This window comes from Larus michahellis, chromosome 7 (genome assembly GCF_964199755.1).
Source record: "Larus michahellis chromosome 7, bLarMic1.1, whole genome shotgun sequence".
Lineage (NCBI taxonomy): Eukaryota > Metazoa > Chordata > Aves > Charadriiformes > Laridae > Larus > Larus michahellis.
In genome coordinates, this window is record NC_133902.1 from 26671279 (window position 1) to 26687114 (window position 15836).

The 15836-nt window shown below is 38.1% G+C and overlaps 1 protein-coding gene across 4 annotated transcripts in view; it reads right to left on the reverse strand.

The window, feature by feature from the left end:
- The window catches only part of GTF3C3 (general transcription factor IIIC subunit 3), a 22364-nt gene continuing 6528 nt past the window's right edge, over positions 1-15836 (reverse strand). The window contains exons 7-20 of one of the 4 annotated variants that reach the window (XM_074594309.1): positions 15390-15537; positions 13528-13600; positions 12435-12521; positions 11255-11358; positions 10481-10652; positions 9820-10022; positions 9097-9198; positions 8052-8187; positions 7146-7383; positions 6588-6778; positions 5789-5913; positions 2936-3088; positions 1864-1990; positions 1-356 (exon numbers count right to left, since the gene is read on the reverse strand). In XM_074594309.1, coding sequence (XP_074450410.1) covers positions 1868-1990; positions 2936-3088; positions 5789-5913; positions 6588-6778; positions 7146-7383; positions 8052-8187; positions 9097-9198; positions 9820-10022; positions 10481-10652; positions 11255-11358; positions 12435-12521; positions 13528-13600; positions 15390-15537 — 1855 coding nt within the window. In that variant the 3' untranslated portion in view covers positions 1-356; positions 1864-1867. Of the gene's footprint in view, positions 357-1235; positions 1991-2935; positions 3089-5788; positions 5914-6587; positions 6779-7145; positions 7384-8051; positions 8188-9096; positions 9199-9819; positions 10023-10480; positions 10676-11254; positions 11359-12434; positions 12522-13527; positions 13601-15389; positions 15538-15836 lie in introns of those variants that run through there. The other 3 variants (XM_074594308.1, XR_012588264.1, XM_074594310.1) reach the window with 3 other exon arrangements.

Sequence of the window (15836 nt, forward strand, 5' to 3'; positions counted from 1 at the left end):
GGTATGAATGCGAAAGATTCATACCTCCTACGTTTAAAAACTAAACTACTTCAGAATTCTAGCAATAGTAGGGATCAGAAATGAATTAATTAATAGTAATGCCTTGATGTTGGTCAATTTTTAAGACAACTCTTAAAAAAAAACCCCACAACCTTCCTCTATGTCAAGTCTATTTAAAAAATGTACAAGCAATAGGATACTGGGTATTTCAGACTCGGTTTTGGAAAAAAATAATACAACGGGCATCTGTGTACAGCATCTCTGGTTTCTGTTTTCCAAGCAACAGTTCAGTGCTGAGGGCTGTGCTTCCTGGGACATGATAGACTTTTTTCCTATGAAGGGACAGGAATCATTCACTGCAAGAAGACAAAAAAATCAATGGAGTTACAAGAGGTGAAAAGGCCGATAAAGAATAAAGAAAGCTTCAATGGAAGAATTTTTACCCCAAGACGATGCAATGATACTATGTCTGTACATACATCTTGGCCTTCTCTTATGATCACCCCAGGCTAACATAACTAAAATGGTTATTTGATTTATAGTTCTCCAAACTTGGCATGGGACTTCTGTTTAGTAAAACTTTCTGTTTTACTATTTCCAAGTAAAACATGCTGTAATTTTCCGAGTTAGTGATACTTTATTGGTATTTGTCTCACCTTTGTATTCTCACTATGGCCCAGCATGTCTCTAGTGAAGTGGACACGCAATATATTGTAATTTAATACTTGATTTGAGAAAAAATTGCCTTACCTTTAAGATTAGTCTAGGCAATTGCACAAGACTTGTTTCTTAAACATTGTATGAAATGATTCCAGAACACAACTACATGTAAAAGTGGGCTGAGTGCAAATTAGCAGTAGTTAGCTGTGATACCGTAAGTAACAAGACTGCTTGGGAGGCAACAGCACGGTTTGTTTTCTATTCAGCAAACTGCCTTGCTTAAAAATATTTTTCAGCCTTATTTTGCTGTAGCACATAACATATATCCTTTTCTATATATACATATAACTCTATACTCTTTATTTATGATAAAGCACTGCATCCTGCTTCTCTTACTAGGGTAGAAGCAGCACACCTCCACCATCATATGCTACTGTTCAACTGTCAGACAAATTAAAAACCCAAAGCATTTGCAATTTATGTTAAATAATAAGCTGTATGATATTATTATAGTACTTTTTGCTATAAGCTATTCAGTAGGATATATGTTTGGTGAGAATGAGTAAACATTATCATTAACGTCAGAATTTTTATTAACAAGTTCAGAAGAAGAACAAAGGTCACACTGATTTCAGTAAAACAGAAATCAATCTCCTTCAAATAAAACAGCTGCTAGGAATATAAACTCCCAGAAAATTCAGAATACTTTAAAGAACTCGAAATACTGAGTTCTCCATCCTCTAGGGATTAGTATGAGCCCATTTCTTCTATATTATAGTAACACTGTACATCAAAAACGCCTCATCACCAGTGAATATGGCTTCTTGAACAACCTCACTGGTAACTAGTTGTAATATTGCACATTGTCAATTTTCCCTAAAAAAACCCCCCAATAAACGGCACCGGGCTTCAGTTGTCACTGTTTGATTCTATAGACAAGGCTGACTATCAGAGTAGGGAGCAACGCATCACAGAAGAGCTAACAACAGACACACTGGAGCATGTCAGCGTTGTACTCGGAACAGCTTCCATCCGTACGTGATACAGTTCAAATGCCAGAAGTGGAAAAAGTCCCCAGAGCCGTATATGGTACAAGCCACGTCTCCGACCATCCATAGAAAAAGGTGTACATAAAACCAATTTCCTCAGCACTACATAATGCAAAGGTGAATACAAAGAGTAGCGATTCCACCTGCCACAAACCTCATCACACAATGGCATAGGTGTACAACATCTTTTGAGCCATTCTAGTATTTCCACTGCTCTGATAAATAAGCGACAAGTTAAAGGCAGTATCTCTTCTCAAGTCTGTCTGATCAGTTTCTATTCCCTGTAAAAATAATGATTAGAAGAGTCATCTATATGCAAAAATAGTGTAAATCTTGAAACATGAGTAGCAATTACAGTGGAATCAAATGACATATTCATGGTTTATACAGGTTTTCATCTGTACAGAAACAAAAGTAGTAGTACTCCTTGTGCCCGCCCTCTAACGAGTTTCCACATATTGGTCATCACCCAACAGTTATATAATTACATACTCAAAACATTAGCTGTAAATGAGATAGCCAGCCCATAAAAAAGAAAGTACCATCCTAATTTGTCTTTGTAAGCAAAGTATTTCTTTCTACAGTCAGAATGTGAATAACTGCCTGTACCTTTTACACGGTCACAAGATTGCTGCTCTGTACTCCCAGCACTGCCCAACGCCCACACTTCTCACTTTACCAACCCTTCCCGTTTTCTAAATACACTTGCCATTTTTCTACCTACCCGTGCCAAAGCTAGGCAAAATCTTTCTCTCAGACCAGGCTTGTAAAGGTATGGCACATCAATTAGGGCGAGCTAATACAGATCAATTGGAGCAAAACCACGGCTCAGACGCATTTAGGCTTTCTTCAGAGCGGTTCACAGTGCTCCAGCACGCTGGTTTATAGCACGGGTGAATATACAGAACTTCCAGTTATAATTTATTGCATGTAATAGATATAAAGTTCAACTACTTATTCAGATAAATTTGTTAAGCAACCTTTTTTGCTGCTACTTCAGCTGATTAGTAAATCCTTAAAAATTCATAAACCTTTGAAATTAACACATGCTTAAATACATTACCAGCTGACAATCAGATTTGGGCTTCCAACGACAGGGAATTACAACACAAATTAAAGGAAACTCAACCACATGGATTTTTATGTACCTGTTTAAACTATGGCTGAGAAATTGTTAACATTGACCTGATTTTACTCTCTGTACGCAACTTCCAAAGATACACTACCTCTAAGGCGAGAGGAGGAAGTTCAAGTACTTTTTGGTAATAGTGGATTGCCAGGTGCAGTAATCCCAGCTGGTGAAGGCTACGGCCGAGGTTGTAGAAAGACTCTTGACATGGTCCACGCAGGTCCAAGTACCGGTGAAGGAAGGAGAATCCCTGTACACATATTACGCACATTTGTGAATGTTCCCTTTAAGAAAATGGCAGCAAAACAGGCTGGAGAACAGGCGTTTAAATGTATCTGTTTCAACTTTTGATCTCCGCTTCCCCACAGAGCCACATGCAAGTTGAAGGCAAAAAATAAGTCACATTTGATAGTTGAGACCATAAAAAGTGCGCTCTGTCAGTCTCTCTGCCTTCGATAACAATGGGTACATCTTTTTAATAAACTGAACACAGTTATTTATATATTATAATATTTATATATTATTTATATCTAATATACACGCAGATAAGACTGGTTCTTGTTCGGAAGAGCTGACCACGTTAAAAAACATGCAGCCAAAGGACAGACTAGAGCAAGATTTTACTTTTCTTTAAAAAAATCTTTAAAGGATAACCCTCACCCAATTTTTTTTCTTTTTCTAAAAAGGAGAAAAAAACCCAAAACCCAGACCTTCATTCCCTTTCCTTCAGTCTTTGCCTTGGATAGTGCCAAGAAATGGTTTCATTCTACAACTTTTCAGAATTCTGCAAAATTCTGAACTCCATGAAGTACACATCAAAGTATTATTTCTGGAATGCAATCATATTCTTTTCTTGATCTTGTGCTCCATGTAAGTGTTTATTCCAGTACCAGTTATCAGGGAAATGATCAGTATATCATTTTATAAAATGGCCAGAAATAAACATCACTGAATAAGGGCATGAAAAATCCATATATCCTAAGGAGCAGGCAAGAGTTCATGTCCCTTCTCGAAGCCAGCAGATGTTTTACTGCCAAGTCTCCAGCAGAATTTGAAAGGAAACTCATACCCAGCAATTCCAGTGCTAGGCTTTAACAAATTTCAAGTCAAAGCACCCTGTAAGTGTTACACTTCCTTATTTGGCTTTTAGTTTAAAATTAAAATATACACTTGTATATTTAAACTACGTGACTAGCAGCATCCCAGGTGTACCTAATCTCGTTGTCAACTTTAGTGTGATTACCCGCCCCTCCTACGTGGCATGCTGTGCTTCAGACAGAGGAGCAGGACCCAACAGGTGCTGATGTCCCAGAAGATGTAAAACAGGACAGTGACAGTGACCAGGCACCGGTGGAACAAACTAGTCTCATTTATACGCTGACGTGCTGTAAAGCGAGGGAAGTGCTTTGTTTCTCATCTGTAGGATGTCACAGATGTATCGGCTTGGTGTGTTACAGACTCTTCATGACTCAAGGTCTGTATGATGCTATAAAGATGAACGGCATTAGACCAGTGCTACCCCCCTACAGAACTCAGGGAAAGACAAAGAGGCACACAGTGGTATTTCACATTAGCGTGCAGTGTTTCATTCGACACTGACGGAGCCCTGGGGGAAACTCAAGAGAGATAGAAGAGGTGAACGCAGAAGGGAGAAATCGAGGACACAACATTTTCATCCTCTCCTGTGCATTTCATTTTGTTACCACTTTGGAATGCGATGATTCTGTTGTAAATAGAGGATTTCTTTTTAGGCACCATGTTGGTAATCAGAGAAGATAGCTCCTTCAACGTGAGGAATTATTTCAGGCACAAGCAGCTAATGATCATAATAAAGGTCACCAATATGTCACTGTGGTTGAATTATTAATCAACTACAATAGGAGCAAGAGAGGAGGTAAAAATACCAAGTATGGTAAGCAAGAAATGAGAAGACAGAAAGCAGGGAACCGTATAGCCAGAGGGTAACATAAATAGGACATTGTTCAAGTGTGTTACAAAAGGAGAACAGAGCAGCCCATAAAAGAAAGGCAGGCTGATCACAGAGAGAAGTGGATAAAAATATTAAAATTAGGCCAAAGTTTGCAAGTTCAAAATGTCTTAAGTTGGATACTGACATAATTGGTATTGGTTTAGAGTAGCTGAGGAGCTATAGCTTTTGTCAAAACCAGGGCAAGATATGGTTTTTCAGCAGTTTCAGAAGTCATGAGAGTTCAGGATCCTACCATATTTTGCTGACTCTGAGCTCATTGGCCACAGGAATTAAAAGGCATTTCAAGTTAATGAAAATACTTGTTGGAGGGTAGAGGAAATTACTTTCAAGATTCTGTTTGGAAATAATGAGCCTGTGGTTTGTAACTGGATCTGGCAGATGAAAGAAAAATGTGAGTAAGGAAGCTGAAAAATTGAGGGTAGCCTAAACTGGAGTTCAAAAAATCTTTATAAAGAGAGCGGTAAGAGGCACGTAAAAGGGGGAAGAGAAAAGGAAGACAGGGGGAAAAAACCCCACTTTCTAAGTCTGTAAAGTTCACTTCAGCAATGCAGTTCATGAGACACAACTAAGAAGGGCACGTGACAGAGATTCTACTCCACAGCACTTCTTTGGACTAAGGCGGGCAAGAAGAAAAATTTGGAAGAAAATCCAGACTACAGTCATCAAGACTGAAATTAGTAATATTTTCACAAACAGCTGGCAGCTGCTGGCATCTATGTGAGTGATCATTATACACACCCAGCAGAACAAGCTACATTTAACTAAAAGGAGAGGAGATTCATCTGGGTATAACTACAGTTCAAAAGCATCTTCATCTGTGTTCATGTTTCACCACTTCCCTCTTTTGAAATGCCGTATTAATTATTAAAAGTTATTTAAACAGACTACGTTGTAGCCATAGCTGTCTGCAAGATCCAAAGCCAGGAAACGCTAAAGGTAAAAATAATCACACTAACTCACCTGTACCAGAAGAGCGTGCCTTTTCAACACGTATTTCTGAGAGGCCATGTGGATGAAAGTCAAGCCAATACAAAGACTGTACAGAGGTTCATCTGGGTTCGCACGAAAGGCTTGCACGTACTGTCCTAAAAACAAATAACTAAATCAAGATGTTTGTTGTGAAAAGAATTCCTGAAGAATTAAGGACAAAAAAGAAAATCTTCAAATTAGAAGTGTGAACTAAGAAAAGAAATAGTTTAATACACCCACACCAAAACACACAGGGAAAAAGATGAAAAGAAATTTTATATTTTCAGCACTCCTTGGATTCTGAAGGAAGAATGCAGACTGTGATGTAAAAACATAAGCAGAAAACAATCAGACACAGAAAGCGAACACGGTCCTTGCTGGGATTTATATCCCAGAGGCCACACACCTTAAGTGTGACATTTGGAGGGCTTGACTGAAAGCAGTAGGTTTACTTCAAAGGCCTGCTTCAAATGTCCAACCGACTTTATTTGCTGTTTAAATTGGTTTGTTTCTGTCCTTCTTATTCTTTACTATCATTAGCCTTCAATTATCTTTGCAAGTTAGTTATATTGGCGATGTGTGCTAAACTTGAAACGTGTCAGCTTAATTTTTTTAGCAAAACTCTTCAGCGATACTTTGATTTGTGTACAAAATAATCAAAGCACCAGACTAACACTGTGAAGCCACCTATAATTTTCTGATGTATGAAAAAAACGACTTCGATAAATATTTCTCAGAACAAAGCATTCACTTGTTATATTTGTTAATATTAGACCATTAACGATATTACCAAGAGCGTGCTTGAAACTGCCAGATACAAACGCATTGTGCCCGTTCAGGACACACAGTGCGTGATTATCAGGATTTTTCAGCATCAAGCGGAGACAAAAGCGATGGTGACGGACATCCTGAGATTGCATAGTCACTTGATTGAAGATGTTCCATAGCTGAGGTTTATTGACATTTTCCATTACCATGATTCTATAGAATGAAACGTATACAAGAAAATAGTAAATGCTATACAGTAAATACTGTATCTGCAATAAAACCTCAACAGTTTAGGGAAGCTAACAAAGAAGAGACATTCAAAGAGCAGATCAGTGACTGAGGCAAAGTAGAAAGCGAAAGACAGAACCAACGATTCTGGCCAAATCGACCAACTGTTGCATTATGCTTTTTTTGGAATCAGAGGCTATCAGAAAGCTTCTTTAATTTCAATAGTCTTACCTGTTTTAGTGAAAGCTGAAAAGCATGAGCCTGCCTCCTTTAGCAATATTTTCAGCAGTATGACTACAGCCTCAGTGGAAAAAATCACAGAAGAGATTGCTCTACCTTGTCAGTACCCCACCTGATATAGTTGTACGCTTTTCTGAAGTTCTTGTCCAGAATTGCAGCAGAGAGCCCAAAGTATTCCAGCTCCTTGCGCTTTTGTCTATCATCATAAAACGAGTAATATTCCAATGAGGAATCCACGAGTAGCTCTGCCTCCTTGTACCGGGAGAGGTCACACAAGGAATATATAGCCTTCAGGAGGAGGTTCCACCAGTCATCTTTTGTCAGAACACTCGTGAGAACGGCAAAAATTGCTAAAAACATTGAAGTCAGTAAGTTGAGAAAATTAAAACAAGAGAGTTAAACTCTCTAAAAAAAAAAAAAGCGCATAGGTCAAACTGATCTTTTCAAAAACATCTCAGCATTAACAGGTAAAATAAAGATAAAACATTTACTTTTTTCAGTTGAAGTACAGTTTGCAAAACATCAGCAAAAAAACAGTGAAAACTTGGGAACAAATGTCAAGAAATACACACAGTTCAGGTTGCAAACATACCACATGAATGCATTAAAATTCCTCTTCCTAATTACCAAATGATGCTTAAGAATGTGTAGTCTGGCTCAATCAAGTCTGGGCCAGTCAAAAAAAAAAAAAGACAAAATCACACCACTTTTAAAACATGTATTTCTATTATGTTCTAGATTTGCGTGGATTATATTTGCACTGAGGAGAATGTTGGACCATATGATCTCTAGAGGTCCTTCTCAATCTGAATTATTCTTTAATCTTACTATTTTTCTCTGAAAGGGGATTGTTCCCTTAAGTTATACTATCTTAATTTTTGCTGCCTTCTTTGCCCTAGAAGTAAAGCAACGTTAACACGAACTGCATGGATTTAGCATGCAAAATAGTAACATTTATTTCATTTTTCAGAACTAAGGAGTTCATCTTGTTGCTTTGTTTTTAATAAACATTTGTTACCTTTTGCATCGCAATTTGCTGTCTCTTGGTCGTCATTGTCAGAAATTTTATCCCTTGACACCTTAATAAGATAGAGGTGTCTCTCTCCAGATTTGGAACTAGATATCAAACACACCTGAGCTCTGCTCATTGCTACCTAGAAACAAATTTAAGGGCAGCATTTCAGATTACATTAATACATCCTACAACACAAGCAGTTTTATGGCAAATGCATCTTGCTCATGTTGCATGCCAAAACAGCCTGCAATTTAGAAACGCCTCAATAGAGCAAGAACATGAGAGAGAACATTCCCAAGAGGAATATCATCTCCGTGTTGTCTCATGCTCCAGTGCAAACTGGGCTATGCAAAAGAAAGATGCAAACTCTTTAAATAACTTAAAAGACTTTTCCTGGGATTGGAACATCCCTGTATTTATTGAAATCAAAACTATTTGCGTAGAGGCATAACTAGAGCAATGCCTTTCTGTATCAGTTTCAGAAATATGAGGATAGCCACCTACTCAACCAATGTAATACAGTAGTAATGGTTCTGACCAGATTAATAAAACTCAGGTCTCAATATTCCCCTCACTCCCTATTTAAAAACAAACAAATAAAAAGTAACACAAAGCCACCACTACTGTATTTACTGGCTAAATAAATTCTTTGGTGATTTTATCACAAGAAAATATAAAAAAACCCCTTAAGAATTCAAAGGAAAATTGATGAAATAGAAACCAGTATCAACATTTCAAGAAAGCACTATGCTGACTGCTAAAAAGGTACGAAGCAGCTTTAGTACTCAGTGCGTTCTACGTACACTGAGGAACAGGGAGTTGAAGTCACTGCCTTAAGAATCCTACACGCAAGTGGTCCTCTGCTCTGAACACTACGGGCAGGAACACCAGCGTTACAGACTCCCTGCAAGATTATTGTCTAACAAAATTATGATACCATTTGCATATTAAAAACACTAGCTCTCCTCCTGAGTTTGTCTGTCACTTAATCTTAACCCAGCTCATAGCTGTCCAATTTCTTAAGGTGTAGCTGTAAAGATTGGCTTACCTTCAACAGCATTGCCAGCATTGTAAGTAAAGTGTCTATGTAACCATACATTTTGCCTTGGGAATACAACAGGGTCGAACGATGGAGGAGTAGCTTTAATTCCTAGATAATATTAAACATTATTATTCAACCTCTTGCGCAGGGAGTGAGTTCATAAAACAAACAATTCTGACTTAATACAGTACTAATAGGATTGGAAAAGCTTTTAGAAAGCTGGAAGAATCTTAGCAGCAGCAGGTAAGAGCTCCCTAAAGTGCCCTGCAGTAATTACTGTTTCAAATTCTCAAATTTCAGAGAAATTCAGCATAACCCTTACCTATAGTGAAAGTGCTACTGGGGAGGGGATATAAAACCTTTGCTACACAATCATTTACAATCTGTAGAGGCCAAACCACGTAGCTTGTATGTAGCAACTGCTGATCAACTTGATGCAAAGTGATTGGCATCAAGATTGGCATCAAAGTGGTTGCACATCACACAGAAGTGATCAGGTGGGAGAGAGGAAATACTGATAAAATGGTCAGGGAGAAAGAGCCATGAGGACTCATCCCTGACACTCTGTGATGAATCATCTGCTGTGCTCTGAAGGCTCAACCATAGTCTCAATGTAAGTAAAATAAGTAAGTCTCAATCCCTGGTCCTACACAGTTGACGTCTTTGACCACTACCATAGTTTAGCAGAATAAAATATCCTAAACTGGAAGCACAGAACACTTTACCCACCTGCTGGGCAGCGTTAGCATCCTGAGCCAGCGTATCTGGATCATACATCGGTTCCAGAGCCTCCAGAGCTTTCTCAGGTCGGCCCAGCTGCTGCTGAAGTGTTGAAAGTGAGATTCTTGCATCCAGATGCAATGGAGCAAGATCAACAACTTTGGCATAGCTCTCTGCTGCACGCTCCATGTGTCCCAAAGCCTTCAAGCACTCTAAAAATACCATACACAACACAATACACTTAAATGGCAGAAAAGAATATTTCAAAGCTTGCAAAATAGTTAATATATTTTTCAGATACTTTTTCAGTTAGAACCACCGAAAATATGCATTATTGAAGTGAAAATATTCAGAAATATGTACCGATGCATTCACAGTTTCACTTAAAGCATCATCAGTTGACAGGATGGAATGCAGAATAGATGCTGTTTCACTTACGGGCAAATAAAGTATTTATAGCTGAAGTAAATTTCAGTCTAGATGAAGAACAAGAAAATGCTCCATGACAGGGCTGTCATAATAAACTCCAATTATAGTTCTGCAAATACCAATTATCATTCAACATGTGAATCTAAAATCCCAGTGATTTTAGATAAAGGGCCCTGGAAATGCTCAGCATTTTATTATCATCTCTCAGCACCACGTGCTCAGCAGTCCTGCTTCTTCTCACCCGCGTGCCGAAGCCAGACGACAGCCAAGTTGTATCGTTCTGAACAGACAAGGGAACTCAAGAGAGGCAGCGCTGAGTTGTATTCTCCAACATCCAGAAACGCCTCTGCGACGTCCAAATACAAGTCGCCCATTTCTTCTGGATTTTGTTCCACCAGAGTGGTCAAAAGAGGCTTTAAAACAACCACACAAGACACTAAAAGCACAAATAACTAACGAGAATATTTCTTTAAGATACAGTTGTTGGAAGCTTACATTTTTATGCAGTGGTTTTTATTCTCTTTGCATTCTTAACTACATTTCCTTTATTTAAATGCTAGTGTAAAAGTGAAAAACAAAGACTTGAATTTCACAACTCCTGAAAAAGCCAGATTTTTCTATTCTAGACATTTCACATCCAACGGCTGAAAGTGCCCATCAGTGAGGAGTGCTCTTTATGAAAGAACAGGCTTCAGATTTAGTAGGGCTTCAAAACAAAACGAAGATGTGTTCCTTAGTGTTCAACAACTTTGCAACGTGGTCCTGGGCCTCTCACAACACATATGCTGTGATTTACTGCGCTTTAATAATACTTCCATTGGAGGCATAATTTATAAGGACAAAAATAGTATTTCTGCTATTATAGGTTTGCTAGGTTTCTCTCTTGGAGTGGGAGGGAAGCAAAAAGAATCTCCCCAGGTCTCTCAACGACCTCCGTCATACAAAACCAGGAAAAATTACTTGCTTTGGTAATTTATTAGAACATCGCCCACCTTCTGAGTTGGCTTCTACTTACATTGAGCGGCTCTAGGATGTTCAAGTGAACCAAGCACACCATCAGCTTGACTGTGATGTCTATGGGAACGCCCTCAGGTATACAGCAGCTGACCTTCTCCACAGCTGTGAGAAGATAAAGAATTTCTTTCTGAACCCATAGGCTTTAGCAAGCACTTCACAAGCTTCACATCCCTTTCAGGCCATATTCAGCTCCAATGAAGAAGATATATTCTCATTGACTAGCAAACGTTGGTGTAAGCCTGCCCTCTCCCTTTCGTCTGTATCTCTGACGATAGCTGGAACAACTTGTTCCTACTATCTCTGATCCCAATAATTTCATCTGAAGTATCAAGTGCTGTCAGTCTGCATCGACTTCAACAGCAGGATCCCGCAGGATGCGCTTTACAGCCTTCGCCCTCTTAAGACGTGCTTGCTTCATAAAGCTTTTCTTTAGCAATTTATGCACCTGTACTCTCCTCTCCTTGCTTTCTGCAGGAAATACACTGTATTAAGGTATTTGTTCTTATTAAGCTAATCCTGTGTCGCAGGGATCTGGCTGTATACATTGTTACACACAGTTAACTACAGAACTTTACACAACACATAGACAGAATGAAATTCGATGACAATGCAAACACGAGACAAAGTAGTTACCCATGACAATGCTAGAAAACTACAGGTCATACAGTAAAACTCCATTATTGTATTTCCTTCACATGCGGTCATGATACCTCCTTAACTACTCTGTTTAAGTTCTGCTTCACCTTAATTCTTACACCAGACATTCAAAGGGTGATTGCTATAAACTGAGAAAACTGATTTCCAACATAAGGCTTCCCTATTACCTTCTACATTCACATCCAGTTACTGAAAATCACAACATGCAGATTAATTCATCATTCTCTAAACTTAACAGCCAGCATGAGAGTAACTATTCACCTACCGATAAATTCTTACAAAACGAAAAATTTTCTTTCCAAAAGTGGGTAAGCCCCAGAAGAATGCTTTTGGATTTGGTAACTGGCTGGGTTAGAAGTAAGTTGTGAGTAAGAAAGACAGTACACAAGAAACCTTTTCTGGATCAGCCCCATTACTCTGCTGTTAGAAGTCTCTCCCAGTTTTCATATGATTGCGACCTGGTTCCTGAGCATATGATCAGTTCATAGACTTGTATGAAATTCAAAAATTAAATTACTTACCTGCAGCACTGGGTTCAGCAACTGGATGACTTTGGTCTTTAGTCTCTGCCTCCTGGCTTTCCTGAGTTTCCACCACTGCCCCTGTATCTTTTTTAAAAAATTAACAGATTATCCTAGTAGAACCAGCTAAGACTCAATTTTGAATCCACACTTGATTGGTAGCTTACTATGAAGAGTGGACTTTTTTTTTTTAAGGACAGAAGAGCAGGAAGCATTCAAAAAAGTTATAAAGGAACAAAGGGCAGGGAATCAAGCTGTGGGGTAGTTTAGAAGCTTTGTCTTACGAAATTACATACCGCAGGTAATGTGGCAACACTGTGTTTTAATTCCTAAACTCATTATAGATTTGTTTCTTATAAATTATCTGTTAAAAGTCTCTATCAGGACAGTTGTTCATTGATCAACTGTATTTTTACCTGGTCCTTAAAGCAAAAAGACAACAAAAATTTCTTATACGACATTGGGTTTGGATCGGATTGCTGAAACAACCAGTCAGTTTAATCATAGAACAGACCGTCTGCTTATGGAGTTGGCATGCTGTGATCATTCTACAGCCCAAACAAATATTTTTCAGACTTAAGCAATGACTTTCACAAAGCAGGTTTCTCGAAAACAACCTACTTCATTCAATTACAAGCTAATATCCCTAGATTTCTATATACCAAACCATTTAAATACATAATAACAGAAGTAGGATTGATGAAGAATATTATTCTCAGGTCAAAGGTTGATATTCTTGACTACAGATGCCACTAAACTTATCCAATTTTTTTTCAGAAGCTATTTAGCTGGCAGAAATAACTGGCCTGATGTGAACACTCCAAGGAATGTTTAGAACTTTAAAAGGCCTCCAGTTGCCTGGAGAGCAGTCCTTGTCCTTAATGAGTCAGCAGGGCTAATTGGATATCAGAGTAACTCCTTATAGAAAGCTGAGGTCGTGCCACGTAATTCATTAAAAATACTGAAAAGTTTCAAAAGAGAAAAGCCTGTCAACATGCATTAAAATATACCCACGAGTTGAAAAGGTAACAGAAAGAAAGATGTCATATTAGACGAACAGCAGGGTCATACTAACCGCTTGGTAGCTACTTACCTTTTTTCTCCTCGGTTGCACTTTTTTCTGACACTTTCTTTTCAAGTACAATTCCTGCAAAATCTGTAATAACCTAAAACAGACAAGTAACTTGGATCATTTTAAAGATTTAAAGGATTTATGTAGTAACCGGACCACACGGCAATTGTTTTAGACATCACAAAAGTTATCAGAAGAAAAGCTGCATTCATTTCACATGGGGTTAGTTGATTAGTACTGAGTTTGATCATCTTATGTCTTTGTCCACTATTTTTTGACTACTTAGATGATCCAATCGGCATCTCTTTAGCAAATATAACAGTTACTTTCGTCACAACTAGAAAAGTTTTTAACCTTTATAGCTTCTTTTAATGTCTTTTGGAAAGCAGAAAAAGCAACCAAAGCACCAGGTAAACAGATAAGCTCTCCACAGATCTTTCCAAAATGCTCCAAGGATTCCTCAGCCTAATACATTGCAAAGGAACCAAATGGTTTGTCTCAGTTTAAAAATAAATAAATAAATAAATCAAATTCACAGCTACATACTGACATTTTACAACAGCCCTAGTCATATACATCATGACCTCAATAAAACTAGTATAATTCAATAGAACAACTAATTAAAAAAAATAAAAATCATAGACAGACAATTCAAGACATTCACTTGCCAATGGGGAAGCGCGAGGGGGAAACGCACAGGTGTGAACGACTGTTGGTCTAAGACCCAACTCGGTTTGGTATTTTTGTTCATGAATTGTAAAGCAGGTATTTAAGTCATTACTGTTGCCCAAACATGAGTGATAAACACAGAGTACGTGGCCCTTAGAGGAACATACCAGATGACTGTATGCAGTCATCATCATCATTTAAGACATCAAGACTGTCTTAAATAATTAAGACAATTATTTTTTAAAGGCTTGGTTTACCAGCTCAAATACAGATTCAGCTATCTAGGAACAAGAATGACAGAACGGACATGAGGAGAACCACCAAGAAGGAACAGGGGAACAGTTCTACAACGGAGTACTGTATTAATAAATCTGGCAGCTGAATACTGCGTACATAAAATTGACTGTTTGATTTTTAAAATGGGAAGAAATATAGAGAAGGGTCAGAGGAATTGTTTGCAGGCTAATGATGCTTTACACAGACAGACATTTAAATAAAATCTTCGGGGGAAAATAAAAAGAGGTAATTAATATCAGCAAATAAGAAAGTTCACAAGGAGAAAGTCCCAACTATTAGTGTTTTTTCAATCCACCTGGGAAAGAATAACAACAGCCAGACACTAAAGACTTTCCTCTCAAAGCCAGACCAAATCAACTGGTAAATGCCTCAAAAGTGAGGGTTAATAACCACTAGAACAAATTGGGAACAGATAAGCAATCTTCTCCAATTCCTGATGCCTTAGAGTCAAGATGTATTGTCTTTCTGAAATGTGTGCTTCATGCTTAACGTATAAATTATTAGTTGTAACACAAGTATGCCAGATAAAGCAACAAGAGTCTGCATTTGAGCCATTAGACTACTCAGTGTCACCCGTTTAACCTTCAACTTCGAGACTGCTTTTTGCTGGTAGCACTCACAAAACCAGATCATAGGTCTTCCCTGGCTACTAAGGTTATGGCAATTGTAGAGAAGGAGAGGAAGGGTCCTAAAATTTTAAACCTATAACAGCATACAAGTCTATCAGCCCCCAACTTATGAAATCAAGCCATTAACTTCAATGCTAATTACTACAGAACGAACAGAAAGCAGTATTTGATCAGCTCTATCACTATAGAAACATGACCATATTTAAGCACTACAGGATTATCAACGGTCCATCCCGATTGGCAAAGAGGTGCTTAACACAGTACAGAAACGCATTTAATTCTCCATACCGCCAATGCTTTGTCATACTGTTTGGAAGAAATATATAGTTCGGCTGCAATATTAACATCTTCCATGGAGACAAGGCTCTGGTGTTTAGTAAAGGCTTCTTCTATTATCTCGATAGCAGAGGTCACATCGTTTGCTTCATAGTAACTCCTATAAAACACAGATATGAGATGTTAAGTATTTCAGATAAATGACAGTACGTACATTGAATATTAGCAAAATTATTTTCATATTTATTTTTGTCTATTAGCAAATATTTTTATTAGCAAGTTACAAAAGACGGTGGGAAAGAGGGTGTTTTTTCTTTTGTTACAACTGTTGACAATTTTTATGTATTTCAAATAATTACCGTTATTTTCTGCCCTGTATGTTAGGACATCACTGGAGTTTTCCTTACAACATCCCCCACCTCAAGCCAGGTATCAACAATGTATTGCATTAAACTGGTT